At 35.5% G+C, this 23,505-nt stretch overlaps 1 protein-coding gene and 1 long non-coding RNA gene across 2 annotated transcripts in view; one reads left to right on the forward strand and one right to left on the reverse strand.

The window, feature by feature from the left end:
* WDR70 (WD repeat domain 70) overlaps positions 1-23,505 on the forward strand; it is a 141,112-nt gene that overhangs the window by 31,895 nt on the left and 85,712 nt on the right. Inside the window, exons 6-9 of the mRNA XM_035309542.1 lie at positions 5,206-5,265; positions 9,782-9,915; positions 14,176-14,329; positions 16,567-16,643. Coding sequence (XP_035165433.1) covers positions 5,206-5,265; positions 9,782-9,915; positions 14,176-14,329; positions 16,567-16,643 — 425 coding nt within the window. The remainder of the gene's footprint in view (positions 1-5,205; positions 5,266-9,781; positions 9,916-14,175; positions 14,330-16,566; positions 16,644-23,505) is intronic.
* Positions 5,048-17,481, reverse strand: LOC118155904. Its single transcript, XR_004746058.1, has 3 exons — positions 17,143-17,481; positions 5,424-5,429; positions 5,048-5,059 (listed from the first exon to the last, which is right to left on the reverse strand). It is a non-coding gene; the product is annotated as an uncharacterized LOC118155904 (long non-coding RNA).

The following is a 23,505-nucleotide window of genomic DNA, read 5'->3' on the forward strand; positions in this document are numbered from 1 at the left end:
TTTTTTTGAACTCTCTAGAGATTAATAGAATAAGAAGAAAATTGTTCTTGCCTGGTCACAAGAAAGAAGATTTTAGTACTGTCAGCCTTCATACAGGAGTCCAAAGCAGACGTTTTTCAAAGGCATTCAGACTTTCCTGCTTCCCAGCAGTGCAGCTTTTCCTTTTCCACGCAATTCAGTCATTTTGGAGAGAAAGAGAGGAGGCTTTAATAACAGCTTAAAACACAAACGTGACATTTGAACAAAATGCTTGAAAACAATAATAATTAAAAAATCTTAAATGCCAGAAGGCCTGGGATTTGGGTTATTAAACATGAATTTCTTTAGGAAGTCCTTCAGTTGAGACTTTGAATTGCTGCTGCTACTTACATCAATTAAAATAATTCCATCATCCTTTGATGCTATGTTTCTTTTGGTCACCCCTCCCACCATCTATTCTTGCTGTCCTTAACCCTGTTATTCCATCCCTCTTCTACTGAGGTAGCAGTTCTGTTTCACACACTGTCTGTTCAATTTACCTTACAAAACCTGCAGTGTCACCAGAAATGGAGAAATCTCTGTAAAGTGTAGTTCCTGCCTCCTTTTCTTCAGTCTAGCCCATGTACAGACAGCATCTGCTATTTGGAGTGTACAGAAGCAAGACCAAAAAGAGCAGGGAATGAGTGTTTACAGGTTTTTGCTGGATTAAATCAATCAGGAAGGACTTTTTTAGTGTAGTGCTTAAGGTATTTAAAGTAAGTAGTAGCCAAGCCTACTTTAACCTCTTTCCCTGCTCTAGACAGGAAAAGTGCTTACATTTATTTCAATTGTTTGCATGTTTTTCCTCCATGCTGTAGCATAGCTCGGCTCCTGCAATGGAAAGTCTCTTCAATTCTTGAGTCATTCAGCATTTTGGGAGAGTTCTAAGAACACAGGAGCTATCCAGAAAAGCAAAGTCAGATGCTTCCAGTGCAGCATCTGATCTTAAAATCCCCAAGGAAGGCAGAAGCCCCTATACTGGAATCCGAGGACAATTCCCAACACAGACAAAAGAAAAAAAATAAAATTGTTTCCTCTGTTAAATTGGATTATTGTGGGTGCCCAGAAAAGTTCTTATTTAAGGGCCTGGTGCATGCAATGTTACCCTTAACTTGGAAGTTTCTTTCTTGCAGGACAGTTTACGTTTAATGAAGTACAGAGCTCTAGAAACAGAGCAGTAGAGGTATTTTTAGACAGATGCATCATTCTGTCTCTCTTTGGTTTGACCATGAGAAGGTAAGTCATTTGAGGGCCTATATACTACCTTTGAGTGGTGTTTTTGGGAGACACTTTGGAGGATTCCAGTAGATTAATTTCTTTTTTCTACGATGATGTTCAGTTCGCAGTTACTGTGTTTGTGGGATCAGCAGAGTATCTCCTGGATTTGTGCTGTGTAGTGCCATTATGGAATTTACATTTTGCATTTCATTGTCTCTTTCCTTTTATCCATTGAAGACTTTGAACATAATCTAATTTATCAGACATCTAAAATGAATGTTCTGGATGTTTCTGCAAGGCTAACAGGTGGTTATGGCTGAGGTGTTTTTTTAATTGTATATTTGTGTCTGTGATATTGTTTAGTGGATTTTTTTTTTTTTTTTCTAACGGACCTAACTTTTTCAAGCCAAATATCAAGTCTATTAAATACTGGCCTATTCTTTTCCCACTTCTTGTATCCCTCTGTTTTATGCTGAGCCTCTATGATTATTATTGCCCATATTTGCTATCCCTAAGAATACCGAAGGATATCCTGTATGATATAGAAATCCAGATTTTAACTAGTTTTGCCTTTGTGTCTCCATTTTCTTATCTGTTTTGATCTGCATTATTGGATTATCTCTTTTTTATTTTTCTTCGATTTTTCTCAAGAGATCTTGGAGACTTTGACCTAGTTTCAGCCTGTAGTTTCTAGTGGCAAATTTTACAAGTATTGCTTGAGGATAAAGAAGCTCCCAAAAGGAACAAAAAACAAAACAAAAAAAAAAAAAAAAAAAAAAAAAGAAGGCAAATAAAAATGCAGTATTTACAGACAGTGGGGCGCAGTGAATGGAAGAGTGGTGTCAGGCACAGGAGCTTAACAGTCAGCTAGGGGTGGAATTACCTGGAAAAATGTAACAGGAAACTGCAGATGTAATTCCTGACTTACACTGTCCCTTTGCAGAAATTATTTAAAAGGTAAGGCTTGCTTTTAATTTTTGAGTAAAATTGAGAATTCCTACAATAATATGCATTAAGCCTGTAAATTAGTGTAATCTTATGAAAGCCAGGGGAATTGGAACTTTATGTAAAAAGTAATAGGAGATAAGTTAACACCAAAACTGAAATAAAAGAGAGATTTATCGTCATCTTTGTTTTGATATGGTAAAAAAACCAACAACCTTATAATATTTCAGTTCATCTTAATCTAATTACATAAAAAATGTGCAGAACAGCATTTAAAAAATATTAAAATATTTGTGTGTAAACTAGAAGCTGAAATCCAAGCAGCAACTGCAAACACCCACCAGTGTGAATACATTTTGGGTGAGCTCTACCTCTCTGATTAGTCAGACTTATGGTCATGCTCCAATATATGCAAGATATTTATAGTATTTGCAATAGCTTAGGAAGTTTATAGTTACTAAAATAAAATAGCCCAATTTGTTTTTTGTAAATGTTTGGCTGATTTGAAGATGTTAAGCCAAGATATGTTCCTGGAGGTTGTTATCTTAATTTTTGTTTTGAATAGTTGGAACAGTCAGGCATCCTTTGGATACTGCAGAATGTAGCACTGCTTGCTCTCTCCAAATGTCTGAATTTCAGGGTCAGGCTGTTTGATTTATAAGGTGACAGAATTCTTGTTGTTCTCCCTTAAAGGTAAGTGGCCAGAACTGTGTTTGATGTGGGTGCACTGTACAACAAAAGTGTTCTTGTGTGTTTGAGTATTCTAATTAAGAAAGAGATTTTATTATTGTCACATGGAGGAGCTAGCAATTAACTAAGTTTGTGCAAGCACATTTTGTTTTTTAATCTGGAGGAGTTGTGTGAAAATGATTGTTTTTGTTTAGGCTTTTTAGCTGTTATTTCTCGGTCATTCAGTGGTATTTAGTGAAGAACATCTAAACCATTTCATTTGGTACTACCCAAGAAAAATAAATATGTGACTGAAAGCAGTTGAGCTTGTCACTTGCTATTGTAGATGGTAGTCTATCTGTAATTGTGGTGCTCTTAGCTGCTTTATTTGTAATAAGGACATTCATGAGAACTTTCTGTTTGAACTATTAAAGAGAACTCTAAAAGTAGTTAAGATACCTCAAAATACTTAAGATACTCTCAAAATTAATTTTACTGCTAAAACAATAGGAATAAAATCTGCCTTTGCAAATTGGAATATAAAATTAGCAACCCTGAAGCGATTAAAATGAGAATGACCACAGTGCTGTTTCTCCTTGCAGCAGTAGATGAAGTTTCTCTGAAAGTCTTTGATTCATAGAAGTGATGCATCCTTTGTTGTGGGTGACAGCAACATGAAGCTTTGAAACTGTGTTGTTTCCTTTTCATGCTTCCTTCTGTTTTTATGAAATGTGCTTAGATAGCAAGTACAGTCAATGGCTGCTGAGCAGTTTTTTGCATTCCTACAACAGCAAATACCAATTTATAGTATTGCAAATTATCAGGCATGGAAAACTGCATGTGTATTATGATCACACCTTTCTCTGGGTGTAATATATACAACCCAGTATAGGTTATAGTGCCAAGTGAATGATAAGCTGGATTTCATAATCAAAGCTTCATTTGGCAATTTCAGTTTACACCTGCTTCTCAACTTGTGAACCATGAGATGGTGAAAGTGGGACATAGCGATGTGTGGGCTGTACCTTTCACAGTGTTGTGGGTAGTTTTGTGTAAACATTTACTGTTAGCTGTTCAGACTTTGTGTGGACCCAGAGTCCCATGGGTATTTTTTTGCTGAAGTGTGTGTGTAAGATTTCCATGCTAATACTGGAGTTCCCTTCAAATGCTCGTGACTATCAAAGGTGTGTGTATGCTGTGCATGTGAAAACACCAGGCATGAGTTTTCTGCTGGGTTTACATGGGAGAGAGTGGGAGGCAGAGAGAGAGGTGGGGAGAAACTGCATTTGGTCTGAGATTCAGGGATGTTGTCAGTGATAAAAGGTAGAGTAAGAAAAATGGTAGGTTTGGCTAAATCAAGGATGAAGAAAGTTTCAATTCTACCAGAGAAATAAAGTTGATAGAACTAGAGGAAAAAACAACAGTTTAAAAGAGCCTCATGCCTTAGTGACTTTCTGTAGAGGGGTGAAAAAAGGGAAGGAATTGGAAAAGATGGATGAAGAGAGAAACATAACTTTAAAAGTGTGCATAAAAATTATCTTATAATTATACTTTGGCAACAGCGAATTATAACTAAGATGTCTGGCATCAACATGATGGATTGTGTCTGTTTTAGGAAACTTAGTGGTACCAGACATGAATATTTTGAGAATAATGATTTGAATGACCTTTGTAGAACCTTCCAGTCACTGAAATACTTCCAGAAAGTTTCTTTCTCTGTAACTATTTTTGTATTTGTGTTACAGATGTTAATGTGATGTTTTAAACTGTAATTGCTTTCAGTCTGTATCTTGCCGTTAGGTGAAATGCACAGTTACGTTGTTCTATGTTATGACTGCTATTGAAGCAGCAGTCATGAAGCTCCATGAGAACTGGAGATAATTACAGAGGTGGAATTTGGAAGCTAATCCATGATCCCACTTAAAAATGTAGATAATTTAACTTGTGTAATGAATTTGTAGATTTTTTCATTAATTTCATTAACTTCATAGATTCCTTCTATTTGAAAAGTAATTGTATAATGTGATGGATTAATTAAATCATTGATCAAGATCGTTAGTTATTGCTGATTAAGAACCAAAGAGAATTTTACTGTTTTCTAAAGAGGAAAAGGAGGAAATCTTTTACTGTTTTCATTCTCTATTTTATCATTGTTAAATATTCCTCATATTTTAGGGATATAGCCATGAAAAAAAAATCTGGAATTGATCTTATTTTTCTGATTCCCCCCCCCTTTCCCTCCTCGGGTTATCGCATGTGTGAGGGGAAACATTTTTACCTTTATATATATATTCAGTGTTTTGTTGTTGTTGTAACACTGTTCTCACAGAGTTGAATTTTTCTTTTTTCCTCCAGAACCCTGTCAAGAAAATTCCAGATTCTCATGAAATTACACTCCAACATGGGACAAAAACAGTAAGTTGTAACACATTTTCAACATTTTGTATTTTTTTCCAGAACTGATCCAGTCTGTTACTGAATATTTATTGTCAGCTAAAACCAAGAAGCTAATCTGTTAATTTTTTATTTTAGTCTAGTTCTTTTCTTACTGCAATGAAGGTATGCTTTTGGACTGACACCTTTCCTTTCTGATAAAAACCCAAACTTGAATTCATTTGACTGAACCATTGTCTCATTTGCTTCTTCCTTTTTGGCAAATACATACTCTACAATTGTAAGACAGAATTACTCTAGACTTCCCTTTACACCTTCCTAGTCTAGACACAGGTCTAATCTAGACCTTTCTCTGACTTTTCATGCTTTTCAAGGAGGGTGTCATTGCTGAAGTTTAAAATGACATCTCTGTAGCTGAATACAGGTCTCTTGCATTTTCTTTGAATCTCTAAGTACCTTTTATAAGCCATCCTCAGTTTCTTGAAACTGTATTCTTCCTTGTCTTTAACTGCATCTTTTTAAGGTTTCATCTAAAATATTCCTCCTTCACTTTCTTTTAAAGAAACACTTTCTGGCTTGGATCTTGTGTCTTTGTTCTCAGTATCTTTTATTTCTGGGTAATTTCATCTTCTAACACACATTTAAATGCTTTTATGTGCTGATTGATCCAAGATCTTCTACAGAATAAAACATTTTCTGGCTATGACTAGCCCTGAATCCATTCCCAAATCCTTTCCTCATCTTCTTTGGTCATAACAGAACATGCTGCTGCTGTTTCTCCTCTTCACTTTGGGCTATGACTTAAGTTTCAGGGAGAAAATAATATTAGAATTCCTTTTATTGTTATCATATCCCTACGACAGCACTGTCAGCTAGTTCATAGAATTGTCACTGAGAGTGATCCTGACAATTTTAATGAGTGGGGTGGGTGTAAGAAAATTTAAAGCAAAAAATCCTTTGAGAAAAGTGTCTTTTAATGAGCTTTTAAACAATCTGAAGAAATGTATTTTTAAATCATTTATTTGTAATTAATGTAATCATATATTTAATAATGTAGCGTTCCATGGTATTATTTTTTCTAAATAAAGTTAGTAAATTTTTAACACCTATAAGAAGATAAAACATTAAACATAAATAATTTGAACTTAATATTTGAATATTTAATAATTTGCTCATTTATACACATTTTAAAGGAATTTACTGGAGGTTTAAATTTAACAGTAAAGATCATAAGTGTTTTTATAAGCTTTCAGAAGTAGTTACTTGCAGAACCACCTATTCATTAATCTTGTATTGGACTTTGTTGTGCTGTATCTTCCATTGTAGAGAAGTGATAAGACCTACTCATCTGTTTTCTCATCGTGCTTGACATGCAGACATAGTGGGAGGAGAAGAAAGAAGTAACAAATACTTTATTAATGAAAACAGAAAAATACTCTATTTGAATTTTAAAACCTGTAAAATATGCATTTTATTACACTTTAAACAAAAAGTAGTAGAGTTTTTATTTACGTGGTGCATGTAATATCTCTGTGTACTAATTTATTTTCATACCAATGCAAGTTACCTTCTCATTTTCTTTGTTGCAGTAACTGCTTCGCTGGTATGTTTCTTGAATACACTTCTGAACAACCTTTATTATGTGAAGAAACATTGATTTTTTTTTTTTTTTCCCTCTCTATATTAAACCAGTAAATCTTTTGATTTTTGCTGGTTTCCGAAAGTGTATGCTCATGTTATTTCTAACTAAAAGGCTTTTTAAGGAGGGAAGTTACAGTTTTGGAAGACTTCTGAGGTATTTTGACTGCATGAGAATACAGCTGTCATCACCTAGAGCAGAGGTGAATTATAATGTGGATATGCATAGCACAGTTAAATTAGATTGGATGCAGGGAATTAAATATATCACTGGAAAAAAACAGCTATTCTGTAGAAAGACTATCTTTCCTACCCCCTCCCACCCCCCTGCCTTTCCTTCCCACCCCCCCATGCCTTTCTTTTGTTTTTAAATTATGAGACTACTCAGCCTTGTCATTACACAGTAAAAATGACAGTTGTATAAAGATGGGAGCAACTTAATATCTTGATATCAGTGTTTTCCACCAACATTTTAGATTACATTCATTGTCTTATACAGTGTACTGTATTTCAGCTAAACCTTATGTCCCATCTGTACCTCTTCAATCTAACGAAATTGGGTTTGATGATGACTGTATTCCTGTGCAGCTGAAAAGTCTCAGAAAAGATTTCCCAAGCTGGAGTCTTTCCAGAAACCTGATTAATTTCCCTCTTGCCTGGCTTGCACAGTGTAATAGGAGTTACTATTCCCAGTGAAACTTCAGGGATATGTGTGTGTATATATATATATATTTCTATTTCTTGGTGCTTTTGATACATTGTGGGTATGAGAAAGAAAGCACACTGTTCAGAATACTTCTGATTATGTATTTGAACTTCTCATATCACAGCTGCTTCTTCCTATAGTAGTTATTGTGGAACAGAGTACTTGAATCTGTTAATTCAAATGCATGATTAATCTGGAGATGCCCAGAGTTTCTGCTTGTTGAAATCGTGAATGAAATGAGTGGGGTCCAAAATTTGTATTTAGGTGATAAAAAGGGGCAAGTGGGGAATGGGGGAGGGACATAAGGGATTGCATCTGTTTTGTTTGTAGGGCAAGTAAGTCACTGTGACATAATAGCTAAGTGGAATTGAATTCGTTCTTAGGGATAGCACAAAGCAGTACATTTAAACATTTGATTCACAGAAGTGAAAAACAAATTAAATGGTTGGATTTATTGCAAGTGTGAACTAGATTTTGGGGGGCACTGGATTAGCCTGGCTGATGATTCTTTGGATTCTTTCAAAGAATAAGGTTTTGGATCTTCTCTAAAACATAAGCCTTTTGCAAGTAAATGCATCTAAAACAGAGCAGGACATCTAGATGAAGAAGAAATTGGTTGCTTGTTCAGCAGTCAGCATTGTTTCTGCAACTTCCTGTTTTTTTCTGGAAGTATGTTCTTAAAACTGTAGCCTATACCATGGTATTATAAGTTTGAAATGCAGTAAGGTACCAGCATAAGGAGCAGCCTTAAGGAGATGGCAACTAGAAATGAATTACTGATAAAATAAAGAATACCTAAATTAACTTTTTCTACATGAAACAAAAAAATTCACACTCCTTCATTTAAGAAAACCTTAATTTTAGCGAAAACGAATTGTCTGTCTTAAAGGATATATTCAATTCTTAACTGTTGTTTTTATTGAAACATTTATATTTTTGTTACTTATTCAACTGGACACTGAAAAGGGAATATCTTTTGCATTTTTTTTTAATGTATACACAATGAGTATAATCTGTATATGCATATACTCTGTGTACAGAGTAGATACAGAGCAGCAGCACAGTATTCAAATTATTAGATTTTTTTCACATTAATATCTGGAATATTTAATAAAATTTAGGCACCCGGAAACAATTGGCTTGATCTTTCTTTATCCTGAAAGTTTAGCAGGGCTAACCTGTAGCCATAACACTATTCTCATGTGTTGTCTTCTACTCTGAAAGTAAGCTTTTCCCTTCTTTTATCATGCATACAATTTTTTTTTTTTTTTTGTCTATTGTTGTTGTTCCCAAGAACTGTCAAAAGTGTACATGTTCTTGGAGTATAAGATTTTTTTAATCTTTGTGTTTGTTTGCTTGTTTGTTTCTTTGTTTTTTAGAACTTTCAGGCTCATCACTTTAAATCACTTTTTACGCATTTTCTAGAACATTTTCTTTCTATTATTACCACGTTTTCTTTCTATTATTACCACTTTATTTTATTGTGCTGAGAACCGCTTTCTCTGAAATGAAAGGGTTTATGGATCTAATAATTATACATCTTATGTGGGATCACCTGTTTTTTGAGGATAATAAATGAGAGCATTCTTTCCTCAAAGTTCTAAGTAGCCTTATAAATCTAATTTTGTATGTCAAACAGATGGCTTTGGAAAGTTTTTAAAGTTATTTTAGTTGATATGATCTCTTTTTTAATTTGGGACTTTTTTTTTAAACCAAGTTTCCATATTTTTTTCCTTCAGAAGGCAAATTAAACCAATGTGCATGTATGCGCACATGAACTATGTTGAGTATAGTGCAAAATCTTAAACTGATGGATATTAAATACCATTTCAAAATCTTACTAGAACTGTTACTTGTACTTCTGAAACAAGTGTACAGTTTTGTTTTCTTCAGGAAAATGAAACATATCTAAATTCATCACTGAGAAAATTGGAAAGCAAACAATGTAAACTAGCTGTTCTCTGTAGTCTTCAGTGTTGTATTCAGATTATGTAATTTCCTCTTTCATTTTCCATGCCCTTTTTAAAGTACTCAGACATTATACAAGATGGTGAAAATTCAAAAACAAAACATAGATAAACTACCATGCTGATTTTTTTTTTATTACTTTAGCAATATTTTATATTTTGTTGCCTTCAGAAGAATTGCAGAAAAAAGAGAAATAAAAACTTGATTTTCTTATTTTCTGTGTAGGTTTCTGCTTTGGGATTGGATCCTTCAGGTGCCCGTTTGATAACTGGTGGATATGACTACGACGTTAAATTTTGGGATTTTGCTGGAATGGATGCTTCTCTCCAGGCTTTTCGGTCACTCCAGCCTTGTGAATGGTATGCATAAAGACTTCCTTTTTCACCTGAGATATTGGCTATGTTAGTCTAAATGCACAAAAGCCTTGTAAGATAGGTGGCTTGAAAGGCTTTTATATCTCATTGCACTTTTTGTGGTGAATGGAACATGAACTCAAGAACTTGTCATCTTATGTCTTTTCACGCTCCATCCAGACTTACATATTTTCCTCTTTTAGAAAGCTATAGGTGAATTTTTAGACAGAATTGTCAATAACATATCTGCAAATAGATTATGAACCTCTCAAAGGCACAGGTTGATATTCATAATTATAATTGAAATTAACAGAATACACTTTCCATATGTACTGTGCTTATAATTTATTTTTTTATTATTAATTTTATATATAAAGTTGATGACGCAGAGAAGAAAGTTAAAGCAGTTAAACCTTTTGTGTAAAGCCTATGGGAAGGACATAACTTCTGTAGTCACTGTCAGTATTTCTGAGGGTGTTGAGGGGATCTTATTTCCATTAAATCCTCTGTTTCTGGAAGTAGTGATCCCTTGCACTGGACTAATAATAAAATGGCTATGTAGTACATGTTAAAAAAAAACAAAAACAAACAAACAAAAAACACAGAAAAAACAGATATAGTGTCTGAAAATATATCTATTTAAATTTGTATTTGCATATAGATATATAACAATACAGGAATCCTTTTTTTATACAGTAACTTTTGTACTGTTCACTAGCTATTCAGTCAGTAAACGAACCAGGTTTGTTTACTTATCAGAGAGAACTGGAATATCAATCTCCTTCAAAATGCCATGTCTCATGCACAGCTAACTTTCAAATAAGCACATATAAAAAAAAATAGCATGGTTATTCTAGCAAAGTACTGTCAAATGGTTAATTAATGAGGCACACTTTATAAAATGCTTGGTATGCTTAAAAGGGATTAAAATTTATGATGTACAATAAGTAGTTCTTAGAATTCCAGTCAATAACCATTAAAAATAGACAAAGCTGAAACTGAATTTTTGTCAGTTTGGAAGGCTGGGATTCCATGACTAATTGTAGATGTGCCAGGACTCTACGTAATGAAAAATGACAAAAAGTTGAGACCACCTGAAAAGAGATTCTACTGGTGGTTTAAAATGTGAAGAATCAGAACAATAAAAATATGCTGTGATTCCTTACGCGATTTTGATCTCTAAGACTTACTTTGTTACAGTAAACCAAAGAACAGCACATTTACTGTGAAAACACGACTTAGTAAACGTGCATCTTTGGAGGGGAAAAAAAATACACATTGAGACTTCTCTGCCATGAATTTCATTTGCGCAAGTGTGCAGCAGAACACAAATTGTGTTTTCCTCTCATTTGTCGTAAGTGGCAATAAGAAATAGCCAACAATCTTTACTTCCACAGGATGAGATTATTTTAACTGAAGCACTTCCATGCTGAGCAGAAGAGTAAATTCAGATTTAGTAGTACTTGGTAATAATGCTATAAGATGCAAATGTAGTCTTAGTACTAGTTAGCACTATGAAGATTCTTATATAACCTGTGTTCAGGTGTATATATATTCTTATTATTATATTTTTTCACTGCAGAATTTATGGCAAGGACTGTTTGCATTCACAGACCTTAATTTCAAAGAATTCTGAGGAGTTCTGGTATGGAAGCTTTAGGTGTTGGCAGAAATCTTGTTCTGGAGTCATATATTTAATTTCATTTTAAGAAGAATATAAAGCCTGAGAATAATTGCTCATTGTCCAGGCTGCATTTTGTAGCATAATATCAGATTACTATGTTAATTTCTCCTTGGATTTGAGACATAAGAACAAGAAAGAGAGAGCCTGGAAAAAAATAAAAATAAAAATAAAAAAAACACACCTCAGCATTAAAGAAGAGGGCAAGTGTAAGGCAAATCAGTGATAAATGTGTAGAAATTAACTTTCACAGCTCTGCCAATGTACATGCTGCAGCTTCCAGCAGAAAGTACTATGCTAGTTTGGCAGGCTTAAACCTAAATGACTTGGATTAATCCTATTAAAGTGAATTGCTTTTGTAATTTTACCAAGACTTTTGCTTTAACATTAACAAGAACCAAAAGTGTTTTTTTTTTTTTTTTTTTTTTTTTTTTAAGGAATTGCCTCTGCAGAGCCTTACTTTTGGTAATAGTCCAGTAAACATCTGAAAAACAGTAACTCCTGGGTTGTACGAATACCTTACGTACAGCATGAATTTCTGCATATGATTTACATGATTTTTTTAAACCGATATTGTACAGTTAGGAGGTTATTGTTTTCCTTTATCTAAAAGTTGTGGAAATACCTTTTTTTCTCGCAGACTGCGTTTTTTTTTTTTCCACATTCTTGATTTGATTAATTGTTAGAATTGTTTCCATTGTACTAGGTGTTGTAAAATCAGGTGATGTTCCATGTCAGAAGAAACTTAAATGTTAATCAAAGTTGAAAGCAAAGTTTGTTCAAATGCACTGATACAGATTCTTTAGTTTATCAGTTGTCTGCAGAGAATGTTCTAGAGTATAGATACCGTTTCTCTTGTGGGTTTGTTTTTATTTTTTTTCAGTGTTTCTTCTGAGCTTAATGTGGTTGGCCTTCTTTCCTCTCTTTTGTGCAAGTATCCATTCTTGCTCTTTATATTCAGGATGCTTTTTCAGACATCTCCTGTGATCTATTTCTGAAATTCCCAGATTCTAGTGTCTCTTTTCTACTAAAAATTAGAGTTTATAATACTTTAGCCAATTTGGCTGCCAGTTCGTATTACATAATAGGGTGCTTGAAGCAATTTTTGGCTTTTGAGCCATAATGTAATCAGTTTTGCCAAACATTTTTTGAATGAGAAACTTATGCTTAGTTTACATTTCTATGGTCAATGCAGATTTTCTAAAATATGTATTACCATGTTTTATGTGTTTTGTACATTATCTCAGTCTGAGGAGAGATTTAACAAATTATAGCTCCTGCTGAGTCAGTTACAAATTCAATGCCATGCAAGGCATAAAACATTAAATTAAGTTACAAGTTGCATACTCAGCTTCATTGATCACCTGAGTGTTAATTCTACTGATGTGAAATTTTATGTTTAAAAAATAGTTTTCGTAAAGTTATTAGAATCTGAATGCACATGGTTATGTTTTTTGGTAAGTAGAATACACTCCTTTTGATACAGAAATATTATTTCTTGATGCACTTGAACAATTTTTTTTTTGTGATGTTCAGTTTATTGAACATGGCTTGGAGGCCATAAGAATCCAAACAGAATTGCAAACACACTTTGATCTCTGCTTTTCAGTTAATTTAACTGCAGACTTGAAGTGTTAATATGGTTGTACGCTTTCTGTTAATGTGCCAGGATATCACTACTGGCAGGTGAGTGGTGGATACACCACTTTTTTGTTCTCAGCTATCCTTGTGATAGTGTGTGGTCTGGTAGGGAAACAAAAGGATATCTGCTTTGGATATAGTGACTTCAGAGAGCTTTGTACATAAAGCAGAATGCTGAGAGAAGACATCAAAGCTGTCACTGGGGATGGAAATGGATTTCTGCTTCACTTGCCATCATCCCACTTTGATTTAATCATTTTTGTTGTCTTGATATTCAATGATTTCTGTCCCAAGCTTTTTCAGTCAAGGGAAGATGTATGTCAGAAAACTTTTGCAGCAAATGAGCAATCATTTAAGGCAAGTACATTATCACCTACTGATATTTTTCCAGGTTCATTGGTATATATATTTATCTTTATTTGAATCTTTGATGAAACTGTAGCCCTGAACATAGCAAATGGTGGGAGAATGCTGACATTTGACGAATTTCCTGCTGTACAATGTATAATGGGTTTCTATGTAGGACTACAGCATCCTTTTATAGTACTTTATAGATTAGTGCAAATCCAGATGTTGAGAAGGTGAGGAGGAATTTTGAGCCCTGAAGAGCTGAATCTGGCATGCTATGTTTCACTTGGAGTTACAAAGCATTCTTAAAGTAAACATGTTTGCCAGAAATGACATTTTAGGTGCCAACTTTGTAAATACTATTATACAATGTGCTCTGACATTATAGAAGGAAGTCTGACACACACACACACACACACAGAGGAATAAAACGCTTTAATCCTTTGCTCTTAGATTTTTTTTTTCCATCTTTCTGATACAGGCATGTATATGGGCCTATTTCTGCAATGCATTTTCTCATCATTGACACTTCTGTTTTAATCATTGACACTTCTGTTTTAATACTGGCTTTTTTGTTGTTGTTTGTTTTTTTTTAGTCACCAAATCAAGTCTTTACAGTACAGCAGCACAGGAGATGTCATTCTGGTTGTCTCTGGTAACTCTCAGGCAAAGGTGCTTGACAGAGATGGTTTCCCAGTAATGGAATGCATAAAAGGAGACCAATACATTGTGGATATGACAAACACCAAGGTAAAGTAAGAGCACAAACTTTGTATTGTCAATTTCGTGACATTTATTTCATTTCTCTATGAGAAACGGCATGAAGTTAATAAATAAGTGTGCAAAGCCCCCACTCTGGGTTGGGGTGGTCCAGTGCTTGGTACCAACTGGCTTGACAAGGACTGCAGGTTACAATGGATGCTGGGCTGAATGTGAGCCAACAATTTAATTTTATTGTAAATGAGATAAACTGCAAACTGGACTACAATAATATGCGTGCGTCAGCAGATTAAAGGCAGTTTGGAGTTTTTCTTTCGGTTCAAGGTGGGTTTGGAGAAACTGGAAGAGGTCCAGGACCTTCCAAGGAAGTCAAGGGTCTAAAGCATTTGTGCTATGAAGAGAGGTTGAAGCATTTGGGCTCTTTTAGTCTGATGGAGATTAGAGGACAATCAAATAACAGCATACAGCTACTGGAAAAGACAACATGGTGTTGTAGCCAAATGCTTCTAAAACAGCAACAGCCTTAGCCTAGAAGACTTTAGTGGTTTGCCCCTATAGACATTTTTCAGTAGAATGGTACTGCAGCATAGGAAGAGGTCACCCATGGAAGCCGTGGAACCTCCATCCATGGGTGTTTTCAAGCTAGACAAAGCCATGGCTGACCTGTTCTGATGTTAACTGTCATCTGGCTTTGAGCAGAAGATTGGACTAAATGAAATCCAGAGATCTCTTCCAAGTAACATACTTATGATGCTATGACAAATCCATGTCTTTAAAATTGTATCTTGGAAAAATCACCAGCTTCCCCCATACCGCTGTCCAACCAACCAACAACAAAAAAAAAACAAAAACCAGAAACTATTGATCTGATCTAGTCTCTTGCTTTCTTTTACCTTTCAACTTTTGCTGATCCAATTTACCCCATTCAAGGCAGGGGTGAGAGGAGGGAGTAACTAACATTATAGTTACTTGCATGTCATGTATGTAAAAGACTAATAAGCAACAATGTGCACATTTTTAACAGTAGCTGAAAACACAAATGGCAAACAGCTGATTCATAGTTCTGAAGTATTTCAACAACTTGATTGGGTTTTGAGCACTTTGTGTCTTTACGACCACAAACTATATGTGACAAGGATTCAGTTTACATACATGATTTAAATTCAGGTCAGTTTTATAAATAGCTGAAGAGCCTAAAAAAGTAATGATAACATCTACTGCTCAAGCTGATAATAAAGATGATTTATTTATTGCTTGTAAAGTGTATTGCCAAATAACTGGGCTAAATACTGTTTTGCCTGAGGCTGTTCTTGTCAGATCACTATTTCTTTTGGCTAGTGATATGTATATAAAAACATCAAATGGTAACATCTGCTTTAGTTCTTGTTTACTTAAAAAATAATACAGATTTTCTTTCTCTTGTAAACTTCTGGAATTCCCATGTGTTGTGGTGTGACAGTCAAAATGCTAAAATATTAGTTATATTGCCCCATTAACTTTTCAGTATTTCTCCCCATATTTGTGTTTAAAGCAAACTGAAATAATCCCAGTGTTAACGGGAGTAGTTGCCAGATTTCTCTCTGAAGGTAGTCAATGATCATGTGTCTGTTCTTCAAAGATGTAAAGCCAGCTGGACAAAGATGTCTTATCTTTATAGTAAACATAATGACAGTCTCTTGCATTTGGCTAAAGTAATTTCCTTCTGATTTTTCATCCTAAAGCAAGAGAGCTCACTACACAATTTGCAGTGTAACATCTTTTATAAAAACCTTACCTGAAGTTAAATCCATTTTGTCTCTAGAATTCTGTTTCCTTAGTCTCTACAACACGTTTTTTTGGCTAGTGTAGTTTGGCATTGAATACGTATATTGTATCCTTCCTGATAATTCTTGTCATTGCTGTTATTTTTTATGTAGCTTAAAACAATTTGCATAATATGATATTGATGCATATTGTTTCATCCTTTTTCTGCATTACAGCTCTGCCAAGATAAAAGGACAAGTGTCATTCTATGCCATAGTCTGAGATGATAAATATAAAAAGAAGGAAAATATTAGTGTTTTTATAATTTGAAAATGAAAACAAGCAGAGTGAAATGGATTAGAATACATACAATTTGTTACATCATTGTAACTTCAGTCTAATAAGAAGGGATGCTGCTCTCAGTTTTTGAAATGGTTCTTCTTGATGGACTGGAGTAAAATTTACAAAACCTGTTAAGACTTCCTATAAAACCTTGTAAGACAACCTTGTGTTTATTTCCCTAGGGTCATACAGCAATGCTTAATTCAGGCTGTTGGCATCCAAAAATAAAGGAAGAATTTCTGACATGTTCTAATGATGGGTGAGTATCAAGGCCTGTCTTTGTCAGGGTTTTTTAAGAAGTTTGCTTGGCTTTTGCATTTTAATATTATGGCCTAATTTGTTTTAAAAACCTACTTTTTAAATCTTGATCAAGTGCTCAAGCCAATGTGAGGTAAGCTCAGGAAGCATATACCCAGTACCCTGAGCTGGTGGAAGGGGATGGGGAGCAGGATGTGGCCCTCGCAATCCACGAGGAAATGGTTGCGACCTGCTACAGCACATAGATGTACGCAAGTTAATGCACCAGATGGGATCCACCCAAGGGTACTGCGAGAACTGGCGGAAGAGCTGGCCAAGCTGCTTTCCATCACTTACCAGCAGTCCTGGCTATTGAGGGAGGTCCCGGTCCACTGGCAGCTAGCAAATGCGACACCCATCTACAAGAAGGGCCGGAAGGTTGACCCAGGGAACTATAGGCCTGTTAGTTTGATCTTAGTGGCAGAGAAGCTCATGGAGCAGATTATCTTGAGTGTCATCACGTGGCACTTTCAGGGCAACCAGGCAATCAAGCCCAGTCAGCATGGGTTTATGGAAGGCAGGCCCTGCTTGACGAACCTGATCTCCTTATATGACAAAGTGACGCACTTGGTGGATGAAAGAAAGGCTATGGATGTAGTCCACCTTGACTCCAGTAAGGCTTTTGACACCGTTTCCCACAGCATTCTCCTTGAGAAACTGGCTGCTCATGGCTTAGACTGGTGTATGCTTCGTTGGGTCAGAAACCGGCTGAGTAGCCGGGCCCAAAGAGTCATGGTGAATGGAGTCAAATCCAGTTGGAGGCCGGTCCCTAGTGGAGTCCCCCAGGGCTCAGTTCTGGGGCCAGTTCTCTTTAGTATCTTCATTGATGATATGGATGAGGGGATCAAGTGCACCCTCAGTAAGTTTGCAGTTGACACCAAGTTAGGCGTGTGTGTCGATCTGCTCGAGGGTAGGAAGGCTCTGCAGGAAGATCTGGATAGGCTGGACCGATGGGCTGAGGCCAACGGTATGAAGTTCAACAAGGCCAAGTGCCGGGTCCTGCACCTGGGGCACAACAACCCCAAACAGAGTTACAGGCTGGGAGATGTGTGGTTAGAAAGCTGCCTGGGAGAGAAGGACGTGGGAGTAGTGGTTGACAGTCGGCTGAATATGAGCCAGCAGTGTGCTCTGGCGGCCAAGAAGGCCAGCAGCATCCTGGCTTGCATAAGAAACAGTGTGGCCAGCAGGTCCAGGAAATTGATTGTCCCCCTGTACTTGGCTCTGGTGAGGCCACACCTCGAGTACTGCGTTCAGGTTTGGGCCCCTCGCTACAAGAAGGACATGGAGGTGCTTGAGTGAGTCCAGAGACAGGCAACAAAGCTGGTGAGGGGTCTGGAGAACAAGTCTTACGAGGAGCGGCTGGGGGAGCTGGGACTGTTTAGCCTGGAGTAGAGGAGGCTCAGGGGCAACCTTATTGCACTCTACAGGTACCTGAAGGGAGGCTGTAGCGAGGTGGCAGTTGGTCTATTCTCCCACGGGCCTGGTGACAGGACGAGGGGGAATGGGCTAAAGTTGCACCAGGGGAGGTTTAGGTTGGATATTAGGAAGAACTTCTTTACTGAAAGGGTTGTTAGTCCCTGGAACAGGCTGCCCAGGGAAGTGGTTGAGTCACCATCCCTGGAGGTCTTTATTAGACGTTTAGATGCAGAGCTTAGGGATATTGTTTAGTGGAGGACTTGTTAGTGTTAGGTTGGAGGTTGGACTCGGTGATCTTGGAGGTCTTTTCCAACCTAGATGATTCTGTGATTTTGTGATAAATTTGTAATTTTTTAGGTTCCAGATCATTGATTTATTTTGTATGTATTTTCTTTGGTTTTGTAGCTTAAAATAGCTTTTGATATTTCATGAAAGAAGCTGGCTACTTTTTCAAAGAATTTTTACAAGAAGTTGGTTAATTTTACAAAAATTCTTGGACAAAATTCAGTGCCCCCTTTAACATTCTAGAGTATGTCTTGAGAGCAGAATAGTTCTGGTGTAGAGGCTCATGTAAATGAATTCACTGAGAAGATAGAATATTTTAGTTGGAAGTTGCAAACTTACCTGTAATTGAATATTGAGTGATGTTGTTTGACAAGTGTAGAGGAGACTGTTAGAAATTATTTCGTTGTTTCATTCTTAATCTTTGTGGTAAGAATCAAACTTCAGAATGTTACTGTGGCACTTGCATTAATCAATAAAGTTACTTGCAGCTGTCAGCAGCAAGTTCATGAACGGTTTTTGGACTAACATTTTAAAAATGCAATCTCTTTTGCTAAAGAGTGAGTGAGAAGACTGAATTGGCCCTGAAGGTATCTGTCTGGTCAATGGTAGACCTCCAATTATCAATTACTTTAAATGACTGTTTTTCCCCAAGGGGAATGAGCTTACCAGTTTAACGCAATGATACATGAGCAAATGATTCTAAGAAGAAAACTGACAGTTTCCAGTAAAACTGTGCCAGAAGGGAAAAATACAAAGCAAAACTAAATTTTAATTTATGGAGTGGTTCAATCATAAAAATACATGCAGGTTAAGCCATATGTTTTTTTCAGCTTGTAGACATAAATTTTGCTTCAGTTATAAAAATGATTATTATGTTTTATAAGTGTTTTTGCTTTTTTAAAAGTAGAGAGAGTAGTAAAACTTCTTCATTAGTTTGAATACTTTGTAGGAGAGAAATATATCAAGACATTACAAATTTTTTAGATTGTCTGAGTGTGTAATTCTGTACTGTGTAAACAACTGCATAACTAATACACCAAGTATGGATTCACTGCATCCTTGATGCTTGAATTGGGGTGAATTGGAATGCTCTGGTCAAGTAAGTAAAATCCAGATAAACACATAAATGCATGCATAATTGCATTTTTAGAGACACTGAATGGCTGACAGTATAGGAGAAATATTTTAAATCTATTTCATCCTGTTTTGTGCTAGTGGCAGGTCTTTACAGGACTTGGACAGGTCATGAGAAGTAATGGTTTGGATTGTTTAATTTGAAACACAGTAATTAAAATGTTAAAGACAATGTTCCATCTGTGGAATTCAGTAATAACAAGTTATAAAGTTTCCAAAATTTCACCAGTATTTAATATAATACTGGAACTACACAATAATAAAACAAAATAATAGTCTGAATAGGGAAGGTCATCTGATTATGCCAGTGTATAATGAGTTTAAAAAAATTAATATAAAGAGGTATATTCAGTTGTTCTTATTATATTGTGTAAAGTTTTGATAGTGAGTAACACCTCTGAAAATGTACATTTCCTTTGTAAATGGCAACAGTTGTTGATATTGTACAGTAATGGGTGAATTTCTAATTTATTTTTCTTTGTTGGGTTTTGACATTGCTTTTATAATGTGCAAGGGGAAATTAGGGTAGTGTCTAGTGATTTTCCATGAGGAAAAATAGCTGCTGTAAGATTTCTTTATTACAGTAATTTAGCAGAGTATTTTACTTAGCAAAGTAAGATTAGAATACTTTGGTTTCACAGCAGAGATGTTTTAAACTAAAGAAAAATAGGCAGTATGTTTGAGAGAATTAAGAACAGCTATTGATTTTTGCTTGAAGAAAAAAGGTTTTCTGAATTTCAAGCAAAAACAGTAAAAAAAGCTGGATTTATGCCAAAAATTCCAGAAAATAGGAAATTTGTATTTTATGCTTATTATTCTGCATCTTGCATAAAATTTAGTTATGGATGTGATTGTTACATCTGTCTGTCTCTCTATTCTTTTATATTTTTTCCAGTATTTACACATGACTCTTCTGTGTTGAAAGACTGTATTTCATTGATTTGTAAAGCTGGCTTTTTGTGAGTCAATAGGTTTGTACTTAATGAAATACTTGCAGAAATATGAGACGAGTTTATGTGAAATCTTGATTTATGTTGCATGCAAAGCAAGGAAAATCTAAAATGGAACTTGAACTTCGGAGCCTATGGTCTTAACAGGACAGACCTGAAGACTCGGTTTGTTGCTGAGAGGTCTAAGTGGGGATAGCATATGGTCAAAGTTTGCAAAATGTTGAAGTTGGATGATCTGAATGCAGAATGTTTGTCAAACACCGTTATACTAAGAGGCATTTGTTGAAATAGGCAAAGTTCAATAAAATAAAATACTTCTTTTTGGATAGCATCTGAATATATTCTGGAATATGGAATATGCTGTCCCAGGAGGTTGCATTGTCAGGTTTGAGAGGGGATGAGAAGAGCCCCAAAACAGGAAATGCAATAGGCATTCCTTTCTGGCATTCCTTTCTAACATCCCTTATACAACAATTGTGAACAGTATGGGACAATGAAGGGAGTAAACCATAATGATGAGACTAGGTCAGCATAGTTGTTGCTCTTAAAGACTGACTAGTGGATTAGATGAATCTATGTTCGGATGTAATCAGATGTTTGTTTTTATGATGTTCTAATCTGCCAGTAACTTCAGGAAGAGTAGTATGTGGATTCTTCTCAAGGTAAAAAGCTGCTGCAAAGCATTATCATATCTAGAGTTGATGTGTTTTTTATGCGAGTAGGTTAAATGTTGGTAAGATCTCTCTCAAGGAAATGCTGAAACAAAGCCCAGTACATCTTTATATGGCTTTTGTACATAGAGGTTTCAGGAAAGAATGTCTCCTTTAGTTAGCAGTTTCGTCTATCCCAGTCCTGACTGTCTTTCTACAGGGTAGGAGGCCTACCTGTACTTAGTTTTGATATTCTTGACATTGTACCCAGACATGATTTGGCATTCATAATCCTTGACAATATTCTTTTCAATCATACATTATCTGTCAATAAAGTGTATATCTGTAAAAGTAGAAATGAAAAGCTTTACATCAGAAGAAAAGGTGAAATCAAACACCTACTCATCTGCATCTCTAGATGTTTTGTTCCATTGCTCACATTGGAAAAAGGAACTGCCACAATGGCTTGTGTGGAGAAAGACATCTAACATAGAACACTAAAATGGGACACCTTGCAGGTTCAACTCTGAATGTACGGCTAGAGGACAATGATACCAATATTGCCTATGGCAGGCATGAAGGAAGGCTTCAAGTTTTGCTGACTTGAGTCTCTGCTGAGTATTGTGTGGAGTACTAAAGCAAGGTTGCTAAATACAGGATTAGTTCTTAAACTGAAACTACTTCGCTGGTTTGATCAGTATTTCTGTGTGGAGAGCCTCTGTGTGGCACAAAGCTGTTTGCCTGAGACAACACTTGTTTTCAGAAATGCTTGCAAGAAAAGGAGTAAAGGTTTTCTGTTATCATCTACAAGTTTAGAAGCTGCTGAAAGTAGGAATTCAAGCATGTGTGCCATGTTACTTAAGGAACACTGAATAGCAATGTCTGAGGAAGAAGGAAGTGAAGAGGACACAGGGGAGCACCTCAGGGGTGTTACTGTACTGTTAAATACTACTCTGTATATTCTGTGCTTGTAACACAGGGATGTTTGTCCACCATCTCTAGGGAAAACATTCATAAATTGAATGTTAGACTTCATAACACTGTTAGAATTTACAACATCGTGGTGTATGTTTTATCCTACAATAGTATTTGTTTTGTCTGTCACCTTAATTGAAGGGTTGTCACTCACACAGAGCTTAAAGATAAAATAAGGAAAAAGGGTTGCATGTTTGGGTTGGTACGTTGATGAGTTGTCGTGAGGCACACAGAAGTTAAAAGAAAACTTTTCAAGTAGACTTATATAGTAAAATGAAAATAACACACTTCAAATATGTTTTAAATAAATGTATTTTAAATATTTTGAATACATATATTTTCCTTTCAGTGTAAAGCTGCCGTAACTCGATTTATTACTTGTGTAGTCATTTCATGCACTTGACAGTTTCCGACGATTTCGGTGATTTAGGCTATAGTAATACACTGAACTAAACAGTAATGTAAGTGAACACTCTGAGGGATTGCAATTATAAAAGAAAAGTTTTGAAAGATGGCCTGTTTCTTGTGATTTATTCATGGCATTCAAATTAGCTTTACTTTTTTTTTTTTTTTTTTTTTTCCTATTAAATCCCCTGGGTAGGTTTTGACTATAACATATTCTAATTTGTGGTTATTAGGCTATGTGTAAATGTACTGTTTTCAGACTGCAGATATATGGGTTACCAGCAGGGAGTCTCAGTGTGTTTTGTATGACTGTTCAAGCACATAGTGTTGAATGTGGAAAAAAACTGCTTAAGAAAAAGACAGTTCCTTCTCCCTGATCTTACATGAGATAAACAGCAACCGGTCAACTTCCACACTGCAATTAACCAGACCCTAGACCTGAGAGTTGCAGAAGAAGTCTGAAAAGCCCTCTTGTTAACCTGTATAAGTTAATCTGCTCATGTGACTCTTAGTGAATATGTGTGGCTTAGAGTAGCTCACTTCGTTTTCCTATAAAATATTCCAGATGATGGCTTGCTAAAATGTATAATAGCATACTGTTTATTTTGCAGGTTGGATACAATAAAAAAAAAAAAATTAAATGACCTTGCTTTTGTAAAAAATACTTTCATTATTGTTGAGTTAGAGGTGAATAATAATTTCATTATATTTTTGCAGTTTGTTCAAAGCTTGTAGCCCTATTAGTTGGAAAATAAAGGAAATATAAAATGAACAAAGAAAAAAAACCTGCCAGTCCTATAAATAATAACGTGATCAACCTTAAGTTCATGTCTGAATAACACTAATTAACCACACATTTAGCAAAGTAGTTTTTTTGTTTCAATGTGTTTTTTAAATAGGTTAAGTCTCGTGCATATTCTCAGATCTATGTAATATTGTTTCTTTTAACCTTCCAACATATAAAGTGATAAGAATGTAATTATATCTAAAGAAAAAAGCAGGTATAGAA

This window comes from Oxyura jamaicensis, chromosome Z (assembly GCF_011077185.1).
Source record: "Oxyura jamaicensis isolate SHBP4307 breed ruddy duck chromosome Z, BPBGC_Ojam_1.0, whole genome shotgun sequence".
NCBI lineage: Eukaryota > Metazoa > Chordata > Aves > Anseriformes > Anatidae > Oxyura > Oxyura jamaicensis.